The following is a 27,089-nucleotide window of genomic DNA, read 5'->3' on the forward strand; positions in this document are numbered from 1 at the left end:
TCGCAGCGGCAGCAGCAGGAAGTCGGTTCGGTTCGCCCGTCGGAAGCGAGCGCCCCGCGGAAATGCTCCCCCCCCCCACCTCGGAACCTTCGGGAGCGGTGCCGCTTGTTCGCTCCGTGCCGCAAAACCCGTTACACATGACGTGTACAGCAAACGTGTGGATTTCGGCCGGTAATTATTCGGCATAGGACTATGTTACAAAACATTCTGTGCCTGTATATATATACACACATTCATCAGTGCCGCGTATTTGATCAAATGACTACTGTGATATTCTCACGACGCTTTCTAGATTCGTTTATTTGTGGATATTGTAGAATTCGTTACAATATATACAAAGTTGTGTCGGCTTAGAGTCGCAGAACTTGGATCTTTAAGCATTTAAAGGTGAATGTCGGATTTTGATGGAGTTTGATGTTATGTTGTACTCACTGGCAGATGTAATATGAAAAAGCATGTATTATATACACAGAACGGTCTGTTGCTATTCACACCTTTAATGCTTATAAGGTGTAAATGCAATTTTGCTTAAATTCCAGTAAAGTCTTCAAAAATAAGGCAAAAGGCTCAGGTGATCTCCTTTGTATTGATGTTCAATAAAAAAAATTGAAAGAAATATTCTCAGGAAGTGTCGACTTTATCATCATTCATAATGAGGAACTATTTTCTCTGATGAAGAGCATTTTTTTCCCTCATATAATACTAGTAAACCACATAAGCAAAACTCCCGATGGGTAAACAAATATGGATTTTAGATGTTGATTTCAAAGCAGAAGAGGGAGAGAGTTAAGTACTTTTTTATTTAGAAGAACAAGTAATAGGTTTATCCCATGCTGAAAAGAGAAGAAAGAAAACACAACGTTTCGGCCGTGGAGCCTTCTTCAGGTGTGACCACCTGAAGAAGGCTCACACCTGAAGGAGGCACCACGGCCGAAACGCTGTGTTCTCTTTCTTCTCTTTTCAGCAGGGAATAATCCTATTACTTGTTCCTTTGCAGCCTACGCGTGCTGACGCAGCCGCCCACCTGAACTGTTCATTTAGAGGTTAGCCGATTAGCCTGCCCCGTGCTTCTCACAGGTACGTCCGGAGGGTGTATACACGGGGATAAAGAGAGCCCCATCGCTGCAACGACAGCTTTCATTTTGCATGTTGTATTTGACTAAGGCGCAGTGTCCGCTAGGCGCGGCACCTGGCGGCTTGTCACGTTAAAGGCGCGCCCTCGCTCGGGCCGGGGCGTGCTGCCTGGCACCCTCGGTCACGTGAGCTGCCCCCCCCCCCCCCTCTCCCCTCGGGCCCCTGGTTACGGGGGAAAGCGTCGCTAAGGAAGTGGAACGTCCGGGCGCCGCGAGGGGAGCAGCAGCAGTCCCTGCATGTCCAGCCCCACGCGTGTGCTGGACACTACGCGTGTAGCTCCGAATACAGCTGGCACTCCAGAGTGTGGAGGGGCGCCCGAGCAGCCACGGCTAGCTATCTGCTTTTTTAACGGGTGAGAGACTTCAGCATCCCTTGCCGGGTGAGAGACAGCCTCTGTATTTTTTTTTCTCTCTCTCTATATTTATATATTTAAAGCATTTCTGAGCCTGAAATCTGAATCGCACGCAGTAGAACTGTAATAACCGGCCGGTATTTGCGGATCTCTGAAATCCGAGCGCGCACACGCAGCGCTGGCAGCTCCAGACGTGTCTTGGACGGGAGACGGTGCCGCTCCTCACGGCGTTTCAGTCGCTTGTGCGGCTGTTCGTACGAGACTTGTATCCTTCGAGCTCATGCAAACCAGCTCCGACCCCCCCCAGCTCAGATTCCGCTCCCTAATCGCGCCGTACAAATAACACAGTATTTGCAACATGCAAATGCGGGCAGGTTGAGTTTCTTCACACCCGAGAGTCGTGCCTTGTGCCGGTCTCTCTTACAGCCACCCTCTTCCTCCTCTGCGTCCTAAGCGGCGGTACTGACTCTTTCCTGCCGGTACCACCGCTCTTTGGCGATGCTGTGCCAAGTGTGTTACATTCGCAGGAACACCGCAATAATGCCAAGCGAGCCGGGGCCGTTCGGTAGCTCCTGGGACTTTGCAGTGAGTCGCTAACCGCTGCCTTTCAGTGAAAGAGCAGCGGCTTCACCCGCGCGAACTGCGCGTCTTGCTCCCTCCTCCCACCGCCCTTTGTGTAAAGAAGCGCCGCCGGCTCTCAGGTCCAAATGCGCTGCCCCGTACTTGTTGCTGCTCCTCTCCGGGAGGGCTCCAGAGCAGGAACGTCTCTTCTGCCACCTGCTGGCCGGAACTGTGCACCGTATTCCAAACGAGGGACAAAGGAGAACAAATGCTGAAATAGCCGCCAGCCCAGGACTTGAGGAGGTTCTACATTAGCTGTGGGAAAAGAAAGTAATTCTACTTACTTAGGGGATAAGATCAGATCACTTCATTGGCCATAAACAGTTTCTTGCATTAGGAATTTGTCTTTTCGCAGACCCCAGCTTGCTCTCCATGAGACACACAGACAGGGGGAGAAGCTGGGGGTCAGAGCGCAGGGTCAGCCATTTATACAGCGCCCCTGGAGCAGCTGGGGTTAAGGGCCTTGCTCGGGGGCCCAACGGAGTAGGATTCCTCTGCCGGCCGCGGGATTTGAACCGGCAACCTCCCAGCCACAGGCACAGATCCTGAGCCACAGTCCCACCTCCCCGCCTCTCAATGCCAACCCTTTAGGGGCTGTAAGATACCGAGAGTCTCGGGACACACAGCGGCAGTCCCCATTAAAAGCTGCTTGTGGGCAAACGGAGGCTTTTCCTGCAAATGGCAGCCGGGAGATCAGAATCCCGCAGGCTCAGCTTGTGGAAACTTGCTGGGGAGACACAGAGGAGACAGAGAGAGCGCGGCAGGGCCTTCGCTCACCAGCTGCTTATCCTACTGAGCCGTAATGCGGAGTAATAGGATTGACCCCCTGTTGACCCCAGCCGACGTGCACCTGCTTCTGGGACGAGCGGTCCAGCCGGCGGGCGCTCGTCTCCCGAGAGTTGGGGTGCGGGGGGTGGGGACAGGGCTGGAGGGGGTGTCGGATCCCCGCGGGTCAGAAATAACCGTCTCCTCTCTCCCTCCTCCCCCCACACCCTCGCAGATCCAAGGGACGTGGCCGGGCCGGTCACTGCTCTCCGCCAGGCCCTTCCGGTGGTGGTGGTGGTGGGAGGGGGTGGCGATGGCACCCGGAGGCAGGCCGTGACCCAGCTGACTGGCTGGGGCGGGGGGGCGCCGGCGCACCACGCACCCCGACTCCTGACCGGGCGTGCGCGGACATGGGGAAGCGGCAGAGCAAGGTCAGGCGACGGACATCGGCCTACAGGTAGGGGTCACCCCCGGGCGGGGCCGCCACCTCGAATCGCCCCCACGCTGTTATCTCGATCCCAAGATTCCGACGGGCACTTACTTTGCCGGGGTTATTTAGTTCGTACCGGATTTCTAGCGTCATTTCCCTGGCGGTCCCTCTGTGGGGCTGCACATTGGTGGCGGTAGTGGGATTCCCCATGACCTGTAAAGCGCTTGGAGTGGAGTGTCCAGAAAAGCGCTATATAAGTGCAAGCGATTATTATGACTGATCTTTCACTGGGTTGTGTTAACTCAAAGTGTGACCTTTGGGAACAGCAGTTTTTGCCGGCTCTTCATCGGCTCATTTTGGCCATTTTAATTCAGTGCGGGACACTAGACGTAATGATAAATCATAATTAATACTAGTCATAAAGTGCTTGGCAGGTTTATGAAATCCAGTATTGCGCTATCCCAAGGAACGATACTACTGAGCCAGCAGGCTTATCCGTAAATAGGACGAAGCATGCGCCCAGCAAGCTACTGCCGCAAAACGTCGATTTGCGTTTTCATTACACGTCAGTGTGTATCCCCAACATCTTTATTATTACCCTTGGTCTTCAGCTGATGTATCTAGAAAGGAGGCCCGGGTGTGTCTGTGTAAAACCCAGTCCAGATTGGGAAAAGTGCAGGATTGTAGTGAGGCACTGGTCACACCCTGATGTACGGCAGCACCTGACAACTTCGGAGGTCCTGCTTTCAGGCTGTGAAAAACGGACAGGATGACGTGATGGCAGGGAGGCGGAGGTGGGGGGCCAGGCCCAGGAAAAAAACAGCTTTAGATCAGTGAGGTGCCTCCTAGATTGAACCAGCTGTTCGTCTGAATAACGAGACCCTCTCCTCTGTAGCTGCACTTAGTTAAGATCAGATCACTTTATCAGCCCTATACAGTTTCTTGCATTAGGAATGTGTCTTTTCGCAGACCCCAGCTTGCTCTCCATGAGACACACAGACAGGGAGAGAAGCTGGGGGTCAGAGCGCAGGGTCGGCCATTTACACGGCGCCCCTGGAGCAGCTGGGGTGAAGGGCCTTGCTCAGGGGCCCAACGGAGAAGGATTCCTCTGCCGGCTACAGGATTTGAACCGGCAACCTTCCAGTCACAGGCACAGATCCCGAGCCAGCGGGCCACCGCTCCGCCCGTTTTCACCGCCCAGAAGGGGAATAATTGTGTCTTTGCAGGGCCGTGACGGGGGCCGAAGACAGCCCTCCCGGTGAGCAGGAGGTGCAGTACAGCGCCGCGCACAGTGGCGCCGTCAACTCAGTGGCGGCTTTGACCTCCGACCTCTGCGTATCTGGGGGAAGTGACAAGGTAACAGGGGGTGTATGGCGATTCTCCCTTGGTGCGTGGGGGGGGCACCCATCCTCAGCCTCCCTATTAGAAGATGAGCCCACGTTTCCTCTGTAAAGGGACACTGTGGAGCCTTGTGTGATGAGGCGTGAAGATTTCTGTTGCCTGGGTGGAATCCATCAACCTGTCTCCTTTAAAACTCGCTAGTAGGGAATATAACCTTGGCAACATTTCTCCGCTAAAAGAAAGTTTCTCTACTTGGCTTCCTTCACAAGATCGGGCCTTGATGTCACGTCCGTTGCCAAACCACTCTATACCGTACGGGAATGTACCCGCGGAGAGCCGGAGCCTACCCGGCAAGCACTCATCGCCATCTCTTTCCTCCCAGGCGGTTGTAGTGTACAACTGGAGGTCGGGCCGGCTGTACCAGAGGCTTCAGGGCCATACGAGGGAGGTGACGAAGGTTGGTTTATCGGCTGCAGTCCCGAACAAACGCCCGATATGGTCAGAAGCTGACGATCCCTGTCCTCGGTGGATCTGTGAACTCATAGTCCTCACAAGCTCCGTCCCTATCTCTTTCTCTGTGTGGAGAAAGAGGAGGCGATTTTTCCCTGCTTCCTGAGCTGCTCCTCTCCCCCATGCCTTGCTCTGTGGGGTCGCTGACTGCCCGCTGTCTGCGCAGGTGGGGTGTGTCTACAGCTCCAGGAGGGTCTTCAGCTCTTCCAGGGACAAGACCGTCCTTATGTGGGATCTGGACAGAGGGGACCAGCCCGTTGGGAGGTTCTGTGGGCACGACCTGGTGGTCAGCGGTCTGGCGGTCAGTCCAGGTGGGAACACTGCACACTCGCCGGTATGAGAGACGCCGCGATGACACAGCCGTGCAGAAACCGCGACCAGCAAACAGCCTTTTATAAGAAAAATCGTTAGGTTATGTTTGATAATTCTCCAATATGACACATAGCTTACTGTGAACATGTAACTTACGGGGATCATTGTTGGGAACCAGGAAAACTCTGGTGAAATAGTAATACAGGGAAAACAGGAATTGGGGATCCCCTCCACCACCACCAGTGTGCAGCCCCCACCTGGATGATGCGCCAGTCCGCTCCCCCCACACACCAGCTCTCAGTGGGGAGGAGAGCAGAGTGATGGAGCCAGTTCAGAGATGGGGGTTATTAGGAGGCCATGACTGGTAAAGGCCAGGGGGGAATTTGGGCAGGACACCTTGATACACATCCTTACTCTTTTAGAAAAACTCCCTGGGGTTTTTAATGACCACAAGAGTCAGGACCTCGGTTTTACCTCTCATCCAAAGCATGGCGGTTTTTTACAGTATCCCCCTCACTCTACTAGGGCATTAGGACCCATACAGACTCCAGGGTGAGCGCCCCCTACTGGCCCCCACCAACAGCTCTCCCAGCATTATGTTTAATTCCATAAACAGACACTGACAGACTAGCTCTGCCAAAATGGAAATACGTTTTACAGGGCTGTTGTAAATAATTACACCGTTACGCCACTGTTAACGGAACCTACCACAGTCCCATGCAAGACCGTGACCCAGCTTAAATAAATCAAAAACAACCTGAGTGCTCTTCTAATTTGATGGCATTTTGAGGTGTAAAACAATGCTGTGATTTGTGTCGTCCCAGACGTCTCTCGGCTCTGCACGGGGTCCCGGGACAATTCCCTGTGCCTGTGGGACATCGAATCCGGGGAGATGCTGCTGAAAAACTCCATTTCCAGAAACCTGGTAAGAGAGGCTGTGCGGTCAGCGGCCCCACTGGCCCCCAGTCCCATGCTGCGAGATGAGAGGCCCTTCGCCATCCCTTGGGCCTTCCTGCTGAAAAACTGCAGATCCCGAAGGAGAAAGGGGAATCTCAAGGAATTCTTGGGCGTCTCAGAGGACGCATTACTGCCGATAAGCCAGTGAGATGATATTGATAAGAAAGAATCAGCACTGATGAGGGCATTTCAAACCACAGTGAAGGTTAAATGCACACCAGTAACTTGTAAAACCTCCCATTTAGATCACAAAATGTCCAGGTCTGCGTGGCGCCATGTTCTGCGATTCAGAACAAGGCAACAAAACCTCTCGTGACATGAAGCAGCCCTGTGCCATTGTACACAAGCAGGCTTGTGAATCCAGCTCTTTTAATTCAATAGAACTATCGCTCTCAGGTTCGGGACAGTTTTGCCAACAAATACTACTTCCTTGTTAACTCTGCCTGCAGATCACCTTGGAACGCCTCTGCTGCAAAACCTGTACTCATCCGCGCGTACATCACAGTACATCAGTCAGGGCGGTGACTAGTGAGCAGGAAGGGCCGCCTCACGGCGCAATTTGTGGGAACTCGAATGCAAAATGCAAGTTTGTGCACAAGGTTCCTGAATTTGTGTGTAATTTGAAATTTGGTAAAACGGTTCTAGAATTGATTTTGTTAACGAGATTTGAGAACCGGTCTGAAGGAGGGTACAGAAGGAGGGTGACAAACGAGGGGAGGCTGGTAATCAGTTTGGGACAGCAGATGGAGATACTGTGCCCCCCCCACCCCGGGCCTGGGTCTTCACACAGCCCTGCCCCTCTCTTTGCCCAGGTGACACACCTCTGCTGGGTTCCTGGCAGCTCCTGCATCCTGCAGACGTCCGAGGACAAAACGATCAGGTGCGTAGCCCGCCGTCAGCACTGCGCCTGCCTCCCCCGTGGGGGGGGGGGGGCGTCCTGAGCAGCGCCACGGGATCACTGAGGCCGCCCCGTTTTTTCTCGTCGTCTCCCCCCGCCCCCCGCAGGCTGTGGGACAGCCGCTGCCTCCGGGTGGCCAGCGCCTTCCCCGCGAAGCAGCACATCCAGACGCACTGCGACGTGAGCCCGGACGCGCGGTACTGCCTGAGCTGCAGCAACGGATTCGGGGGACAGGGGTGCGAGGCCACGGTAAGGGGGCGAGGGGGCGCAGGGCGCCAGTCTCCGGCCAGGAGCTTCACGCTTACGGCCTGAGTGTCCACTCCCGGATTCCCAGCCGGGTAGTGTACCAGAGGGCGGCACAGCACTTAGCACTGCCACCTTGTAGAGCTGGGGCCCCAGGTTCGATTCCTGACCAGGGGTGCTGTCTGTGTGGAGTTTGCATGGTCTCTCGCAGTCCATGTGGGTCTCCCCTGGGGGCTGCCCCTGTCCAAAGACATGTGGTAAGGTTAACTGGCTTCTGGGAAAACCGGCCCTGGCGTGAGTGTACCCATGGGTGCGTTTGTGTCCGTCTATGCCCTGGAAAATGGACAGTGGGAGAGTGGATCAGAGATGGGATTGAAAACATACTGTGGTGGAAACACCGATTCGCAGAATGTAGGCCTGTAGCCAAGAGGAATGCTTGATGTGAGAAAGGTGTCATCCTGTTACGTGACACCACAGTGCGGTTTCCCGTACTCTCATGGCAAGTTACCGTCGCCGACAGGGACGCCTTGTTGCCTGGAACCGTATTGCTTAGGCAACTGTTCTTTCCGTGTTCCTGCTGAGAATTGTGTCAGCATGTTAATCAATAATTTGCAGTCATTCTGCTCTTACCTTAAGGGCACAGTCCATCAATAAAGCCGTTATGCTAATACAGGTTTCAGCAGCAGAGAGAGAGAGCGGCTTTAACACTGGAGTGTGCTCTCCCACAACGAGGCTGGTCGAAAGAAAATGGTCCAAAGTTCTGGAGTCAAAACTCTCCTTTTCCTCCTGCTGGCCCCTTCTTCGCTTCACGAGCCGAGACCCTCCCGCGGCAGAGTTAGCGTTGCCAGCGACGTGCACCAGTAAGGCTGGTTACAAGGGTGTGGGTCTCTCTCGGTGAAGGGGTTGTGCTGTTGGAAGCTTCCCCTTAAAGACCGAGCACCCCCCCCCGCCAACCTGCCTTTCAGAAACGTTCAGTGACTTATTAATAATACTCATTTCTGTTAAGACGTTTGGCAGTGAACGTGCTGGCGTCGGAAAACAGGCCGGAGCCGATGAAAAGATTAGTCAACGTTCGAGCCGGGAGCTGCATTGACACGTAGGCGCTGCAAAGGGAGGAAGAGGGAAAGGTTTATTCCCTGCTGAAAGGTAAAGCAAGGAGACGCCTGAAGAGAGCTCTGCAGCCGAAAGGTGGTCTCTTTCCTGTTCCCTGCAGCAGGGAATAAACCTTTCCCTGTTCCCGTGATCAGATGGGTCTGTTTGCTGCTGCCCTGAGCCGAACCAACCCCCCTGTCCTTGCATGCCACTCGGGGAGGGGGGGGCTCCCGTGCTCCCCCCCGCTCTCCCACACCCCCGTCTTGCTCTCTCGCGCTGTGTGCGGCGTAGCTGTGGGACCTGCGGCAGACCGGCGCCTGGGCGTGCGAGTACCGCGGCCACCTGCACAGCGCCTCCTGCTGCCTCTTCCTGCCGGCTCGCCCCGGCTCGCCCCCGGCCCTGGCCACCTCCTCCCACGACGGCTCCGTGAGGGTCTGGGACCAGAGCTCCGCAGGTAGGGCCCGGGGCCGGCCCCCGACTGACCGCAAGAGGCGGCGTTCGGGGATGGGGGGGGGGGGCTCGACCGACCGCGATTCAGGGACGGGGACGGGGGGGGCGTCACGAATCCCGCGGCGGGGTGCTATAGCACATTGGAGGTCTCTCGCCCTAATAAAGAGAGACTGATCTTGCTCCAGGATAAGAGTGAGAGCACGACAGCCGGGTAACACGCCTGCCAGTCACCCCCTCTTGTGTTAGACGCACCACACCGCTTCAAAATTGCCCCTTATTCCCCCCCCCCCCCCGCCGCGATGAAAGGCATCTCTGGAAGGGTTCAGGGTCCAGGCTCTGATCACCCGATCAATCATTCCGTTTTATTGTTATACAGGGCCTTGCAATCCAGAGCACTCTCACAGCCAATTGTCGACCCCACTAGTCTCCCTCGCGGCACTGGTGACCCACAAACCCGAGCAGCCACATGGAAACCAAGGGGGAAGGGCGTTTTAAAACCGAGAACAGGAGGCGCCTCTTTCCTCCGAGGGGTGTGGGGGACTGGAACAAGACGCCCCGCCCTGTTAATTGCTTAATTATAATAGCCTGCACTTACAGAGCACTTTTCTGGACACTCCGCTCCAAGCGCTGTACAGGTGATGGGGAATCCCACTGCCGCCACCAGTGTGCAGCCCCACCTGGATGCTGCGCCAGTCCGCTCCCCACACACCAGCTCTCAGTGGGGAGGAGAGCAGAGTGATGGAGCCAGTTCGGAGATGGGGGTTGTTAGGAGGCCGTGATTAGTAAAGGCCAGGGGGGAATTTGGCCAGGACGCCGGGGTAACATCCCAACCCCGCTGTTGTCAAATCCGACATCCCGGCCTCTTCCGACAAACCGCTGGATGAGATCCGCGGATAATTTCGCTGCCTACCACCACCCACGCTGGGCTCGTCTCGTTTCCGCGGGGACCGCCCTGGGGACTGACGGGATTTCCCTGTGCCTCCGCCCTCTTGCAGCCTGCCTGGCCGCGCTGCAGCTCGACGGCTCCGGCCCGCTGTCCTCGCTCGCCGCGGGCGACGCCGCCAGCCTGCTGTGCGCCGCCTTCAACACGGGCGTCCACCTGCTCCGCACGGAGCGCGGCGGCGGCGGCGGCCAGGGGCTCCGGCTGAGCGCCCAGGCCCGCTGGTGAGGCGCCCACCTGCCCGCGCCGGAGGAGAGGAGAGGGGGGGGGGGCGACTTCCCCGCCCGCGGCAAGAACGCGCCCGCAGCTTCGGCTGCAGCCAGCAGGGAACTGGAGAGGAAGGTCTGTGTGTGGCCAAGGCCGCACGCCTGGAGTATCGCGGGAGGGTTCGATCACCGATACAGGGGAGCTGCAGTCCCAGTTTCTCAGACCTGTTATTAAATCTCAGTTACAAACTAGATTCATGAACAGCATTGACAAAATGCACAAATTTCAAATTAAGCACAAAATGGGGAACGTGGGGGAAAGGCGCTTCCTGCTCACTAGAGCGAGAGTTTGCAAGAACGGCCCTTCCTGCTCACTAGTCACCGCGACGACTGCTGTACTGGGATGGGCGAGCGGATAAGTACAGGTCGTGCAGCGGAAATGTCCCACGCCGTGATCTGGAGGCGGAGTTAACGAGTAGTAGCTGTTGGCAGAACCATCTCCAAGCCGAGAGCACTATTTCTATTGGATTAAAAGAGCTGTATGCGCAAGCCTACTTGTTTACAGTGTCATGGGGCTGCACAACACCCCCGGGAGGTTTGTTGCCTCGATCTGAATCGCAGAACATGGCGCCTGCGCAGACCTGGAAATTGAGTCTATTTTGTGATGTAATTGGGAGGTTTTACAAATTACTGTGTCTATTTTACTGTCTTTGGGGTCTGAAATGCACTTCCTCGATCCCGATTCTTTCTAACCCTGCAATATAAAAATAGCCTTGTAGTTCCCCTACTACCTCTCCCCTGCTTTCTTGTGAAACATCTGTTGAGCGCCTTAGCTTAGGCGATTAAAGTTAAGCTTACAGACAGGGAAAAAAAGCGAGTTAAGTAACGCAGATAATCAGCTACATGCAAATAGATAATGCGATGGTTCTTCCTTTAGAAGTGGTCTAGATCTCAGGTTCATCTGGTAAATAAAAAGCAATTGCATAAGTAGACTGAATTTTACATTTTAAAGATGAAACTGTTGAACATGGAATCACCTCTAGGAAAACAGTGCATGTTGTAGATTGCTATGTTTGTATGCTGAGGTTTAACTGCAAAGATCAATTAGTGTCTTGTTATCTGAATGCATGTTATTGAAGGCCACCTTTCCTATGCTGGAAATGACACAGTCTTCTGCCAAGCCCTAACCAGTGGTGCAAAGAAGGACAGTCTGGCACCCGACAACCTGAATTCGCACTGTATACTCAAACTCTGCAACTGCACTTTCAAACAGAATAAAAAATGGTCCAAATCTGCAAAATGTTGAATACAGCACTAATTTATTTTAATAGGAGTAAAACAATAAAACTAGCAATAAGAAGAGCTGAAGACTTCAGATTCCGATTCAGCATTTCTGAACTCCCTCTTGTAGGCCACAGGTGCTAAATACACCCGCTGATTACTGAATCACTGTTTTTCTCAGCAAGAACCAGCGAATTAATTCAGTTCTTCATTTACTTTCTGCCTATTGTACAGAGCAAAGACTAGTGATTTTAGTTTTTATCAGGTAATGTGCAATTAACTGTTTCCTCCCTGGTCACTCCAGGGGGTTTTCGTACTGCGAAATAATGAATTGTAAACATTTTGAATAGAAAAGTTGTAACACTGCTGTGACACTGTGCTGTTGTGTCTCTGTTTTGCGTTTTTGGAATAAACACTATATGAAGTTGTTAGCAGTACCAATGCTGCAGCTTTCTCCTTTGTATACAGCAAACCTGTTCTGCAGAGAGCAGATCTTTATCAGTGCTATTTGGTGTTCAGCATGGAAATAGACCTCTGTAAAAAAAACGTCTTTAGTTCTGTGAGTTGAGCATTGGTTCCTAAAAAATGCGTGTGTGCGCGCATAATCTCCGGGCTGATCTGGTTCAGTGTGCGTCTGAGTTTGGGAAAAGAAAAAAAAAAGTGAATACACATTTGACACTCCAGTGCATTTGCAAACATCGTTCGGAGCGTTTCAAGGCAAGACCCGCTCATTAAAGCCCCTGCCCTTCCAGAGTGCCCAAGGGCTCCTGCTCGTGATCTCCGCAGCAGCTCAGAAGTGATTAAGGAGAGCAGAGCACAGGTCGAGGCTGCAGGGATGATACTGGGTGCAGGGGTAGGCAGGATGAAGAGGGCGAAAACGCAGGAGCTTCAGTGGCTACTCGCCCCATTAATTTTGACTTCAAGCTGTAACTGGGTGCGGGGTTGGGCCTGTCTCCTGCAGCTCTCAAAGACTGGAGAATTCCACACACTGGATGGGACACCAGTTCATCAGCGGGCACACACAAGTACAAGGAGACGCCTTAACCCAGTCAGGTTGTCGGTGCAGGGTGGAGGAAACCGGAGAACCAGGATACAACACATGCAAGCCTGGGGAACATGCAGACTCCGTACAGAAGGAGCCCCAGTCCAGAGTTGAAACCAGTCTATATTTCGGCCTCAGGAAATGGAATTGTCTCAGCGTGTCCCATCAAGGGGTGAGAGGGAAAAATCCAAGAAAGGTCCCAGATGGACAATGTTGATGACCCTCTTCGATCCAAGTTATAAAAGGTCAATTGAGCACAACATTTGCTGGTTTCCTTTTGTTCTCCCGGAAAAAATAGCACAATCAGGCCCCCCACTTTCCCAGCCCTTTTTAACCAAGGCCTTCATCTGAATAGAGTTAAGAAAATGTTTTCTAGAGCTTTTGGTTCTGAAAACGCAACGTGAATTTATGGTTTTGAACGCCTGGAGGCAGACCGCCGTCTCTCTCCCCCTCATTTTCGGAAATCACAAAATCGATGACCGAGACGGTCGATCCAGACTAGTTTTTCTCTCTATCCATTTCCCTGTCTGTCCATCCGGATATTTACCCCTCTTCGTCATCTATGGCTGTCACACGTGTTCCTGTGGTGCTGGCGGCTGCAGTTCTCATTACCCGCTGACCTGCCGGGACTGGAAAGCAGTGGTTTGATGCAGATTCGCAGCCTGTGGCTTCCCCCCCCCTCCGCTCTGCCCCCTAGTCGTGCAAGCACCAACGTGCCCTCACACGCCCCCCCCGGCCAGCTCCACGCTCCACACACAATGGCCAGGCTGAGACCCACGCCCTCCCTGCCTCTGTTTGATGCTCCCTGGAGCCTGGAGACCAGCAGCACCCCGGGCAACACGGGACACGTGCCAACGACATTTTCGACACTTTTGAAAGGCAGCGTTGTCCTTGCGCGTCTTGATCAACACCAGCCCCTGTTTACATTTTGGGAAAAAAAAGTTCAGACCTCACAAGACGCAGTTCTCCCCTCACAAGATATGTAGCATTCATAAGCATTAAGATCAAATTTCTTAGATTCTTAATAAGATCTCATTAATAGGAATTAGATCCTGCCTCAAAATCCACATGGATCTTCTTTCAGACATGAAACAAAAGTATTTTGAACCATCATGCACAACGCAAGACCTAATTCCAGAAATGATGTTGTAATAGCTTCATTGATTCATTCATATTTTGAAAACCTGTCTGAAAAATCTTTTTGTACAGAAAAAAAAAAGTGAAACATTGTGACGACAATGACGTTTCCAAAGCACATGACACATTACGTGTGTGTCTCAAATACACGTAAATCTATTTGAGAGACGTCACACAGTCTTTTGGACAAACGGAACTATTTTGTGCAAAAGATGGTAGTTTATAGTGCGTTTTATTCTTTCAGCCCTTGTAGAATCTAATACACCCCTCCATAACAGTCCTGAATGCAGTGGACTAATTATTGCTTTTCTTTAAAACAAATTGAAAATATCAGCAGGGATTTCTTCTCAAGCCCTGCTTTCATTGTGCCAGTTTGATTTCCAGAGTAAAACAAGCCAGCTCCCTGCATAACAAACCTTCACAAGCCATTGCAAACTAAACAGCGAAGGCGGTGCAGGTACCCACAGGCTGTGCACCCCTCCAGAACTAAAACAGACCAGGCTGCCGTTCACAAAACTGTAGAAATTGAACGGATTTAGACGCTGGAGGAGATGGTTTCTCTTGCTCGTTACACTTTAGGAAAGCACCTAGGCGGAGCGGGGGCTCTGTGGCTCAGGATCTATGCCTGTGGCTGGGAGGTTGCCGGTTCAAATCCCACAGCTGAATCAAATCTCCCTGTCTGTGTGTCTCATGGAGAGCAAGCTGGGGTCTGCGAAAAGAAATTCTTAATGCAAGAAATTGTATAGGGCTAATAAAGTGATCTTATCTCCTCTCACAATCTTAATTGCTATGCAACGTGCTCGAGCAGTACCACAGCATTTTTCCCCAAATATAACAGGTGTGCTCTAATTATTACCACCACAATACAGAATTTCCTGCCTCCACTGCTACTGCTCAGACAGAGATCCGGCTTCGTGCTCTCAGCAGTGAGGTGTACTGCTGGCCGAATGTCCTTAAACAGCTTCTTGTGCAATAAGGTCAAATTTTTTGGCAAAAAAAAAACTCAGTTTCCTGCAAACCACTTCTGAAACAGTCTGGTCCAGTGCAAAATTTGCCACATTTTGTTTTCTCTCTCTCTCTCCAAGCTCTCCGATTATACTGTAAATGGGAAACATTAGCAGAGAGTCACTTATTCCTGTAATAGCTCCGGGTTGTCACAACCCTACTTTTCTCGGTAGCACACACACTGGATGGGACACCAGTCCATCTCCGGGGCACACACAAGCACCCGGAGACGCCTTAACCCAGTCAGGTTGTCTGTGCAGGGTGGAGGAAGCCAGAGAACCAGGATACAACACATGCAAGCCTGGGGAACATGCAGACTCCGTACAGAAGGAGCCTCAGTCCAGAGCTGAAACCAGAGTGATGAAAACCGTTCATTTTACTTTTTCCCCCACCAAAATTTATAGTCTGTCTCCAGTTTGAGCTGAACTTTCATAGTGTCGTACTTCCTCTCACCATACTGGGAGCAAATTGTACTCTGGCTCCTTGGATCCTGTATATCTTTAATCTACAAGGAGAGCTGGAGCAGTGTTCTTAAAACACAGCCCATCAAGTTATAGCACACTTTCATCTTTCAACTTTCATCCCATCAAGTTATAGCACACAGTTACTCAATTTTGCTCTGGTAGTTCCATTACTCTGTGCAAAGCCTCTCTCTGCTTGAGCACGATTTACCACCCTTCACAAGCTTTTGAAAATTGTCCAATCCAAGCTGTGATTAACAGCAGTACGGGTCGTTCTTAATGTTATGTTACCCAGAGTGCACTATTGCCATGTGCAATAAAAACAGGTTTGTTTTCTCAAGAAAAAAAAAATCACCTTGCAATATCCAAGAACTGAAGTAACCCAGGGAAGAGAAACGTCCAAGAAAAGCTGGGGCACAAACGACCTTTTGAAAACATGCCAAAGCATCCGTTACAAAAATCACCTCTACTTCAACTTTTAAAGCTGCAAACAATTTAAACTTTAAACCTCTTTCAGACCCGTCTCGCCCTAAATACGTTAGCAGTGGTTTTGAAACGTAGAATCATTCCGATTTCCAATGCATTTCAATATGATGAAAAAAAAATACTTAACTTGGTCAATAAAGCCAGCTTTCGCGGCGCGATTCTCGACAGATTTCTCCTTCACGCGTTCACAGAGCCCTGCCGGTTTAAAAACAAGGAACCTGGCGAGACGGATCGAGACACAACACCCGTCACGCGCCTGAGCCGACACCAACACACCCGTGTCCGGTCGCGGGGCTCGGTGCGGCGTGCATGGCCAGATGCAGATGCTTGTGCAGAAGGCTGAAGGTTTATACCCCTGTCGGGGGGTGGGGGTGGGGGGGGGAGTCCTGTCAGGGGGAAAAAAAAATTAAAAATAGTCTTGGGTGGTGCTGATTTTGAGGGGGCGGGGGCTCTCGCTCAGGGGCCGCGCCGCGTGACGTAGATGGGGAAGAAGATGGCGCAGAAGAGGGAGACAAAGCAGGCCGCGACCAGCAGCAGCAGGCACCAGAAGCTGTGGCACAGGTCCCGGCAGGCCAGCGGTCTGCGGTGCGCCCTGACCGTCACCAGGTTGACCGCCTGCCCCGGAGCTGGCTGGCCCAGGGGGCTCCCGGTCAGCTGGAGCTTGACCAGCACGTCCTGGCTGGGACCCGGCGCCAGCGGACCCGGGTTGTAAGCCGGCTGGGGTTTCCAGTAGCAGAGCTGCGACCCCTCCAGCCAGACCCGCTGCAGGCTCCCTCTCTGGTCCGGGGGCAGCAGGGCCACCACCTCCATGTTGGGGGGCAGGCCGGGGACGCCCCCAAGGGGGAGAGGGACGAGGGCCCGACAGAGCGGGCACTGGAAGCTCTGGGAGGGCTTGAGGTAGAGGCACATCTGGGCCAGGCACTGCAGGCAGAAGGTGTGGGCGCAGGGGGGCAGCAGCAGGGGCGTCCTGAAGGCGTTGTCGTAGGGGGCGAAGCAGATGGGGCACTCGGGCGCCGAGGACAAGGCGTCGGCCCCTGGCACCGCAGCGCCCCCTGCAGGGAGGGGGGCAGAAACGGCGGCCAGACCTGCTTTTAGCTCCATCTCGAGTGGGCTGAGCTCCTCGGGTCCCCCCAGAGAAGGACGCCCCCTCGCTCCCCAGATGAGCGGAAACAGCTGTGGTGGCAGAGGGGGGGGTGGCGGAGAACTGCAAAAGCCGCTGCGCGTTCCGAGCAAGCCTGCAAGGCGATCCCGTCTTCCAGCCCGAACGCGCACCACACCGCTCCACGCAGCAAACCGCGCGCATCGCAGGCTACCGAACAGCCACCTGCAAGCCAGCAACCGGCAGGACCAGTAGGGGCAGCCGCCCCGCAGCAGGCGGCTTGCAAATTCCTGCTGGGCGAGCTCCTCCGCCGCACCGCCCGCGAAAGACGCCGCCCGCCCCAGCAACCCGGTGGGCCCCCAGCGGCTGTAGTTCACCTCGCGGCCCTCAGCCCTGCTGCCAAGCGGACCTGCGGCCGGGCTGGCGTGGCGCGCACCGGGGACGCATCGCCGTCGAGTCCAATCAGAGAAAACCAATCAGGTACCGGGAGTGATGGCGATCTTGGCGGAGCCGTCAAAACGATGCCAAATGGAGAGGGGGGAAAAAACAAAACGGAAACAGAAGGGGTTTTTCGGCAGGTCGCCGAATAAGGGATCAGAACTCCCCAAGAAGTCCACTTTGTCTTTTCAGCCTGGAGCGTGGAAAAAAAAACGCTTTTTGCCGTCACTCAGCTGGGACCCAGGCAGCCCCCTCCACCCTCCTCTTCCCCACTGGGAGCCAGTCTAGGGCTCCCCGGACTCCGGCGGCGGGAGGCCCTCTGCCTGAAGATGCACGCGCCGCGCGGCTCGCCGGCACCCCCCCTCGGGTCTCTGGGAACGTCCGCGGGAAAGCCCTCTCTCCCAGCAGCATCGCCGCGCACACGGGGCTCAGAGCGGAGACCTGCTGTGTTGTGGCAGCGCGCGCGTGCGCTGGAGCCCGGGGGTAACTAGGCTACAGCCACAACAAAGCAGAGCTCCGAGCCCTCAGGGCTCCAGCGCGGGCCTGTCAAACTGAAACAGCCCGCCCAGCCCCGGCTGGAGGAGGTCGCCCGACTTCTGTTAAAAAAAACAACACACAAAGTCCCTACTTTAATCTGGCAGCAGCGCGAGTTGCGCCACTAACGGACTCGTGAAGGAGGCACCGGGTGTCACACTCATCCTTTATTAATGCGTTCCAATAAAAAACCCAATGCATTATAAATGGGGCGGTTTTCAACCCTGGCAACGTAAAGCACTCATGATTTTGTTTCCTTCCCTTAACCTCCTGCTTCCGGGCAATGTCTGCTTCCACCTTTGCCTCTTCTTGTGAAACGCGATGATTGTTATTTTTGGGGAACAAAAAAAACCAAACACTCCCCCCCCCCCAAGTCGACCATTACTAAAGTCGCATTAAACTTGCTGGGAGGGGGTCTGGGGGAAGCCGCAGTCAGGTTGAGTTTTCCTGGAAAGGTTGGTTTTCCTGTCCCTTCACGGCCGCGGCTCAGGCTAGCGAGAAGAGGAGCTGCTGGCGTTGAGGGGTGCCGCCGCCGCAGCCCCCGGTCTCCCCCCAGGCCGCCTCCTGCTGTAAACGGGGGAGAACGTGACTGTGAAGACGCAGATCAGCAGCAGCAGGAGCCCCACCCACACCACACACTACACGTGCGCGCTCCACCCGGGGTGGGGGGGGGGGGGGTGCCCACCACCGCGACCGGCCCCGCGGCCTCCCGGCCCGAGTCGGGGCGATCGGGGGAGACGGGCAGGAGGGTCAGGCCTCCCGTGACCCCGAGGCACAGCAGTAGAGCCGGGACCCCTCCCTCCAGACCCTGAGCAAATTCCCTTGCTGGCCCGGGGGCAGCTGGGACACCACCTCCGTATTGGGTGGGAGGCTGGGGGCCCCCCCAGGGGGGTAAGGGGACCAGGGTCCGGCAGATGGGACACTGGAGGCTCTGGGAGGGCTCGAGAAAGACGCACATCTAGGCCAGGCACTGCAGGCAGAAGGTGTGGGCACAAGGGGGCAGCAGCAGGGGCGTCCTGAAGGCGTTGTTGTAGGGAGCAAAGCAGATGGAGCACTCGGGCACAGGAGGCGGGGGAGTCAACCATCGGGGAGCACGGCGCCCCCTGCTGGGCGGGGACAGAAGAGTTGGTTTAGAAGTCCAAGGAAGCCACACACTGCGCTTGAGGGCCATGCAACAGCTCCGCTGTCGCGAGCATTGTGCTGCGGTAGACAAGCTGGAGTTCCCGATTAAAACTGCTCTTCGAGATCAGGCGTTCGGGCTGTGAATAATCAATCGGGTTGAGAAAATCACCATCACTTCCAAGTCATCTGGGCTGAAATCAATTTACTCCATTTCTGGAAGCAATCGACTTAGATTGCGAAAATACCAAACAATGACATTTTCACACTGTTCGCCAAGCTTACTTTTTGCTTCTAAGCACCGATGCTTTTGCAGAAACAGAAACTGCTGCTGCGTTCAGCGTTCGGATTCAGTCTAGAGGGTTCATGTCCACTCAGTTCATCTCCAAGAGCTTCACTCCAGAGGGCTCCTGTCCACTCGGGCCGTCGGACACACAGCTGCCCAGTCATCGAGCGCCCCACAAGTGCGGAAGAGCTGCCAGCTCACTGGCTCGACTCCCGTCAAAAAGTGCCCGCGTCTTCTTCTGTCCTGGGTCCTGAACTTCCCAGGCCCCGTGGCCAGCGGCCAGCTGGGATGAGCTTCGACTGCAAGGAGAGCCAGATTTTCCTTCCTTCTACAGCAGCCGGAGAAGGCGCAGGCGGTAGGCGACATCCCAACTCAGGCAATCGAAAGTCCCCACTCAACAGCTGTCAAGAAACAAATCTCAGATTCTCGTCTTGCAGGCCCGGGCAGGACCCCTCGCTGTCTGATAACAGCAAAAGGCTCTGCTGTTGTCCCGCCTACTCCAGCCGGCTCTGTTTTCCTGTTCTCCCATGCCTCTTGGCAACTTCGTGTTGGGTAAACAGCTGCCTGCAAACAGCACAGCTCCCCCCCAGCCCTCGTATCTTCTCAGCTCCAGCCAGAACCGCACCTTCCCATTCCTGCCGGCTGTCACTTACTGTCCCTTCTCTCGGGGAGCGCCGTCTGCTGGGAGAACTCCCTGTATCCAAGCCCGCAAAAACTCAACACCCCCCTTCAACGCACAGAACAATCTACAGCAACCAGCCCCCGACAGGACACGATCGAGCCCTTTGCTCTCCGGTGATTGATGAATTCCGACCGCCTTCACAAGTACAATGCTCTGCTCACCAGTAGCTCAAAACCGGGCGCTTTGCCATTTTCATGCCAAAGGGCATGACCTTGGAGCCAGTGTCCAAGCTGCCCCTGCAGGTCTACATTAATTCTTCACCAGATTCAGCATGAAGCACACTTTTTGCAAGACAAAAAAAAGTCCCCATGAACACATTTCTCCAGGATTCACATTATATCTTTATTCCACAGCCGCATTGCACAAGAAGTAGTCACACATTTCGAAATTCCTTGTGGTTATTGCTTCAGTATTTGTACAACAGCTCCCATATAAACAGAAAACAGAGATTTCAAGTTAGTAAGCTCATTCCACTTTACGGTTTATCCTGTATATTGATTTTTTTGGGCAATGTTACCGAGTTTTAGTAATGACCAGCAAATAGCAAAGCAAAATGCGATCCCTGTAACCACTACACTTGTGAAAGTATATTCTTGGTGGAATTTTTAAACTATAAAATAGCTTCGAGCTCAGCAGTGAAGCTCAAGTTCATTGTCAACACGGTTCTTGTATGATACATGAGAAACGTCTATCAATCCAAAAAAGCAATTTCCTATTAATCTTCCTAAGTGAACACAGATGATTCCTGAACATGTGTCCAGACAGCATTTCTAATCCACCATATTTTCATGACCTAGGCTGGATCTAGGAGCTACAGTCCGACACCAGCTGCAGAAGGTCCTTTCCATTAGCAGCAGAGACCTGTGGTTTTCCAGCTTGATTTCCATTTTATCGTTATATAAACACAGAGAACACCAGGGAGACCTCAGTGAACATTTCCAACGTGGAGAAATAACTCCAGGTTTCCCCGTCTGTCCCCTATCTCGGACCTCTGTCGACGCTCAGTTTTATCGGGCTAAGGCATCTCCCCCCAATCCGATCGGATCTGAGGAGAACGCTCGAGCAGAAAGCAGTGGAGGCCGGAGCTGGTTTTCCTGTCTTACTGTCCCTCCCCAGACTGGGGAAGATCGCTCCTGGGACATAAAATGTGGGATTCTTGTTTCTGTCGGCTGTTGAAGTTGCATCAGAGCCGACTCCACTCCAGGCTTCATTTCAGTGGGACAGTCAGACCCTCGTTTAGAAGGAGCAGATGTGCGATTCGAATCAAGAGCTGGAGTTGGGGGGGAGAGAGGGACAAGACCGCTCTACAGCAGTGGCAGGCGGAAGAGGGCAAGATCAGGGTCCGGCCTTCTCATGGTCTTCCATCGCAAACTCCACGTGGGGCGAGAACTCCCCAGGAAAACCACTTCCAAGCTGTGTCGTTTCTGCACCGCGGCGGAGAAGAGGCAGCACGATCTCCGAAGAAACCCCTGGAGTTTCCTTGTCATCCAGCGTTTGGTCACAAAAAGACACCACAGCTTCTGGGCCTCGGGCAGAAAGCCACAGTATGGCCGACTCGTTTGTGCGGTTTTTGTGTGGCTCTGTGCAGTTATCTTGCAGGCGGTAGCCCTTTGTGCAATGCACATGTGGGGTCCAGCACTGCTGGAGGGTTGGAGGTGGGGGGTTCATTCCCATGTCTCTCGTCTGCTTGATGCTCCAGAAACCAGGATGATCTGTGGCCCACGTGGCCTCCTCGCGTTCGTATCCTCGCTCGTGTTGTCATGCCCTGCCGTCACAGACGCCCCGTTAACGACCACCCCCCACTGTGAGCTCACGCCGGCAGTTCCGCTACTCGCCTCCAAGGGCCCCGCCTCACCCAGCACGAGGAGCACAATGACCATCTTTTCTCTGCCTCATTTGACTATTCTGTCGACATTTCCTTATTTTATCCCAGAATTCAAATGAGGCCCACAGAGCGAGCGAGCGAGCGAGCGAGCGACAGCAGAGACCGAGAGGGAGAAGGAGCGGGGTTGCAGAAGCTGGTAGCAGAGGGCTTCTGCGGGCACTGGCCGGAGGAGCAGTACGTCCCACGGGCACTGACCGGCGGACTCACACATCCTGCTCCGCGCCAGAGAGAGCCTCCGGCAAGCCCGACTACCGCCCCCCCACCACAGACACAGCAGAGCTTCTCCAGCGCCGAGCCAGGGGCAGCGTCTGTGGGCACACACGGGTCAGGTGAGTCTCTTTGGATACGAAAGAGATTACCAGCCTCTGACCAGCCCTGCCGATACTGCTGCGACATCTCTCTGCCTTAGAGCCTGAAGAGTTCGCCATTTGATCGGGTGCTTCACCCGACTGGAACTGCTAACTTGTGAAGTATGAACAGGCACGTTTGCGGTGAAGTTGTTGTTGATGACAAAGATGATGATAGCACCATGATAGGGGTATCTGTGTGAAAGCGTGGCACAGAGAAAGGAGGTGCAAAAGAAAAATCTCTTGGGTCCAAGGTGGTATTAATAATGGTATAAGTCAGCTAAAGTTCTTTCTTCTTAAAATCAGCTTTATGCCAAGCAAATGTCTTTTCAAAATTCAAATTTTCCATAACACAATTCAAATTTTCCATAACGCCCAGGCTTTCAGCCCCTAAGCTCAGCGGTTTCAAGCATGCAGTTGCAGACTGCCAAGCTGAACACCAACTTCCTGTCCACCTGCAACAGGAAGTACAGTAATGCAGCTGTAGAACTTCTTTCGGTCTTTCAGCACAGGAGAGTGAAACCCCAAACCGAAGAGGAAGAAAATGAAAACCGATCATCCCTCGCCCCTGACACGTGCTGAACGGTCTTCAGAGACCTCTTACTATACCGTCCGCAATTCTGACCACCACAACACAAAAACACATCGTGCAACTATGGAATTAGTTCAGAACAGAGCAACCAGATCCATTTCCAAGCTTAAAACGGACATCTGTGACTGACAGGGTAAAAGACCTGAATGTCTTGAACGGAGAAGATAAGAGATAAGATCACTTTATCAGCCCTATACGATTTCTTGCATTAGGAATTCGTCTTTTCGCAGACCCCAGCTTGCTCTGGACACACAGATCGAGACGAGCTGATCCAAATATTCAAAATCCTCACAGGTGCCGACAATGAGAACCCAGTAAGCTACTTCAGAACGAACAGTGAAACACAAGGGGAAGCGACATGGAGGCATATTTAAAACAAGAAGAACCGGAGACACGTCTGTACGGGGCTGTGGGAGTCGGGGACAAGATGCCCACAGTTTCAAGAAGCAGCTAATTGAGATCCTGGGATAAATGAACTACCAAGTACAAGATGAGCCAGGGTGGGATAGTATCGCTGTCCGGGGATATGCCTGTGACCCGTCTTATCTTAAGAGTCGTAAAATTGCAGAGGGAGGCCCTGTTGTTTTCCAAGAGAGTTTTCTCTCACTATATTGCCCAGGCCAGCTTGTTGCTGCGGGCTGGTGTGCTGTGTCAGAGTGAACACTGTTTTTCTTCTGCCCTGGAAAATGCAAATGAGCAGAAAGCATTCTGCACTGATCTGGTTTCCTCTTTCACCTGGCAGCCGCGCCGCAACACTGACATTTAAAACACCTCTCGCCCTCTCTCCCTCTGGGGACAGTTTAACAGTTTAGTGCAAAGTGGAAACTGGCGTTCGTTTTGAAAGCGATAATATAAGGAATATCCCTTTGGATAGAGCTCTTTTCACCCCCGATGGATCCAGCAGCCCTACTGCACAACAGATCAGAGGGAGGACCAAGAACCTGCCTCTCTAATTTAATTCAGAGAGAATGTGCAATTTGGAAAAGACAACAGGGTTAATACCCCAAGGATCTTTAAATACCTGGGTTTAAAATATCCTTTTGCCCCAGTCTTTCCAATCGCCATATGCGTCTGATGTTATTTAACGGAAGTCCAGATGGAGGTCAAATTCTAATCTCCTGCTTCTGCTACCCTGGGCAAAAAAGCACCCTGGCTGAACACGGCACCGCAAGCATCTTTTTCAAGCACTCTGCATGTCGCTCTGACGCAGATGGACGTGTTTTACATTCGGCATTACTGGGATCTTGCCTTTATCACGTTTGGCCAGGCCCAGAGTTGCTTTTCTTGCATCTTCAGCATCAAACCTCCACTGAAAACAAGCTGCGCCCAGTACACAATCTGCATTTTGCTTTGCTTGGTATCCTGATGTCGGCAAGCCTTCCAGAAACTCTGAACAACGGCACCAGCTTTGTCACCCTTCCCCCTCTCCTTTCCTAATCTCCCCCCTTTCTCTTTCCATTTCCGGTCGAGCGTCTAACCCACCGCGCCTACGGCCCCAGCCAGTTTCCACTCTGCTGTAGCTTGGGCCTAGAGAGCTACAGAGAAAGGTTCCCACCCCTTCGTTTGGAGTCCCACTAGTTGGTGCTGGCCCTCAACCGTTTCCCTCCCAAACTTAGCTGATATTCCTTTTCAAGAGGGCAGCTCAGAATAAATTCTTATCCACTACTCCGTTATGCGTAGCCAACGTCAGAAAGCAGCAGCTCTTTTCCGTTGTCTGCATCAGGCTACTATTCTGGACTGCCACACGATCTTCTCCTGCCCACCTGTTTTGCTTGGCTGCCGAGTGATGGTTCTCTTCCCATCTCCCGTTTCACACTGCAGTGACTGGAAGAGCAATATCTTCTGCTGCCTACCACAGACTTCCAGAGCTGTCTTTAGCTGTACTAGCATCTACCCAGGTGTAAATGTTCTCCATTTCCTTTTATCCAGATAGCTTCAAGGACTGTTGTGCACTGGGTAACATATGTATTAATACATGTTTTAGAGTTTTATCATGTTATTTTAGAAACAATATAATACAGGTATTATTATTACTTGGAAATGTGGCAATTTATTTCCTGACTGTCATGTTACTCTGGAACACAATGGGCTACAGTGAACAACACTGACGTGCCCTCTCAGATCTTTTTTGCATTTTCTCAATCCCTGAAACCTGAGCTCGTAAGCATGACTAAGCAACCAAACAGCACAGGATATTGTTACTTAACTGTTCCATTTCCCTGTTAACATTACTATTCCCAGTCCTACACGCTACAATCCGAGATTTAGCTGTGCCCGATTTCACAATGACACATGAGAGAAGCAGTCATTCTTCCATCACAAGGCAAGGACCGGGAAAACCAAGAATATCTCATGCAAATTTACCCTGACAAACAGGAAGGGATAAGCTAATAAATTTGGAGGGGGTTTTTCCAGGTCTAGGGAGCTGTGGTAGCTCAGAGGGCAAGGGCATCTAGCTCCTGACTGGAAGGTCCCGGGTTCAATCCCAGGTAGGGGCCAGCGATGTAGCTTGCTCTAATCCCTTCCAGACTTCTCCCAGGTCCACAACCTGCTTTCCAAATGAGTACCGGAGGTTAATCCTTCCGGGGATAATGGGCCGGCCGGAGTGTGATACTGACCACATCACCTCCACCTCCAGTGTCGGATGGTTGAGAAGAATGGTGGGCCCTTGCCCCCCATTCCCCCATGGGCCTTGATGGTCTGAAAAGAGACCTACCTACCTTCCAGGTCAAGCTGGTTTGCTCACAGGGTAGAAACCGTGAAGAACTTAAAACAAAACGGAGAGGGGCCGCTGGGTTTGCCAACTCTCCCGGGCCAGGAGCTGAGCTACGTAGGTTCGGAGAACGGTTCTAATGGTGTTGTTCTGCAGGTCGGTCCAGACCATGACAAACGTGGACAGCGGCCGATGATCCGCTGAGGTCCCCCCCCCATCCCACCCCCTGACGGGACACAGGGGTCAGCATGGAGCCGGAGCGCGAGCCACAGTTCTGGGGGGGCCCGGGCGAGGTCCCCCCCGACCTCGAGTGTGCCATCTGCTTCAGCCAGTTCAACAACGTCTTCCGCACCCCCAAGATGCTGCAGTGCCAGCACACCTTCTGCCTGGAGTGCCTGGCGCGCATGAACGTCAAGTCCTCCCAGCCGGAAACCATCCGCTGCCCCCTGTGCCGGGGTCTGACCCCGCTGCCCAACCTGGGGCTGCCCAAGCTGGACAACAACCCTGCCATCCTCTCCTACCTCCCCGAGGCCATGCAGCGCGTCTACAGCATCCGCTTCAACCGGAACAAGGGGCGGCTGCTGGTGAAGAGGCCCACCGAGGCCCACGGCCTGCCCCCGCTCTGTACCGTCACCCAGTCTCTGGATGTGGGGCTGCCCAGTGACCGCGCCGCCGGGGGCCAGAGCCAGGGCAGCGCCGTGATGCACCTGTCCAGCAAGCCCCTCTGCCGCGCCTTCATCATGGTGTCGGTGGTGCTGTCCATGGTGCTGATCACCTGCACCATCATCTTCATCATCGGCAAGAACTAAGAGGTGGCCACCACAGCCCTGCGGAGAGACGGAGGGGGGGGGGGTTCCCCACGGGCTGCACCGCGGCGCAAAGCACATTTCTTTGCAAAAGTAGGCCAAGAGAAGATTGCATTGGGATGACTTGTGAGCTGGCTGGCCTTAGCGCCATGGAGCAACGGCGTGCCCTCTTCTCCCAAATGCGTTTATCAAGTGACTGGCATTTCGAGGACACGAAAGCGAGACCCGATTTTCCTAATGACTTCCCACAGCCGGGCTGGGTTTTGACAACTCTTTATAGCGCAGCTTAGAAATTCGAGGAAGAAACGCCTTTAACCCTTATTTGACGGAGAACATACTGAATTGCCTGAAGACTGAAGAGTCGACAACTATCTGTTTTACCTCGTATGTGGAGATGCATTAAGAATGCAACACCAATACATAGTACTGGTTTTTACTACCCATCGGATGTGTTTTTAGTAAGTATACGTGGGAGAGCAGGTGGCTCACCGGAGAGATCATTGTAAGACTCCGACTTCCTTAAATATACTTCTGTATAATAACTTCATATGGAATAAGTTAATAATCTACGTTATTACTTAAAGCGTACCAAGGAACGGATTTAACATACAAGGGCACTTCTGGAAGAAATTCTTAAAACAATAATTAAGACAGGAAAAAAGATATGCTGCAAGATATTGTGTAAATATAGAATACCAAAGAGGAAAGAAATATTCTATGCATTGTATATATAAATTTACATACATAAACAAAGAATGGAAAACATCACATGCATTTCTGTGCATCCTTCACAAGCCACATGTTGTGACTTATTTGCATCATTGTCTAGCACATCACGTTGGTTTCAGAGGGGGAAGTTTCTCTTCAAACCTCAACTGTAGTGCTACACTAATAAAACATTCTTCCCCCAAAAAAGCCCATGAAC

At 53.1% G+C, this 27,089-nt stretch overlaps 3 protein-coding genes across 3 annotated transcripts; 2 read left to right on the forward strand and 1 right to left on the reverse strand.

Moving 5' to 3' along the window:
• The first annotated feature begins 3,104 nt into the window (after positions 1–3,104).
• Positions 3,105–14,122, forward strand: LOC148808448 (WD repeat-containing protein 31-like). Its single transcript, XM_088909408.1, has 11 exons — positions 3,105–3,329; positions 4,529–4,658; positions 5,026–5,100; positions 5,320–5,464; positions 6,290–6,390; positions 7,235–7,302; positions 7,428–7,569; positions 8,947–9,109; positions 10,101–10,269; positions 13,272–13,422; positions 14,084–14,122. Exons 1-11 carry the CDS (start codon positions 3,283–3,285, stop codon positions 14,120–14,122), a joined length of 1,230 nt encoding a protein of 409 aa, XP_088765534.1. The 5' UTR covers positions 3,105–3,282.
• A 1,997-nt stretch (positions 14,123–16,119) lies between these two features.
• On the reverse strand, positions 16,120–16,764 carry LOC148808449 (RING finger protein 223-like). Its single transcript, XM_088909407.1, has one exon. The coding sequence runs from the start codon at positions 16,762–16,764 to the stop codon at positions 16,120–16,122; it is 645 nt and encodes a 214-aa protein (XP_088765533.1).
• An 8,842-nt stretch (positions 16,765–25,606) lies between these two features.
• Positions 25,607–26,826, forward strand: LOC148808450 (RING finger protein 225-like). Its single transcript, XM_088909409.1, has one exon. It carries the CDS (start codon positions 25,607–25,609, stop codon positions 26,165–26,167), a length of 561 nt encoding a protein of 186 aa, XP_088765535.1. The 3' UTR covers positions 26,168–26,826.
• The last annotated feature ends 263 nt before the right edge of the window (positions 26,827–27,089 follow it).

Source organism: Atractosteus spatula, unplaced genomic scaffold (assembly GCF_055471065.1).
Source record: "Atractosteus spatula isolate fAtrSpa1 unplaced genomic scaffold, fAtrSpa1.hap1 Scaffold_210, whole genome shotgun sequence".
Taxonomy (NCBI): Eukaryota; Metazoa; Chordata; class Actinopteri; order Semionotiformes; family Lepisosteidae; genus Atractosteus; species Atractosteus spatula.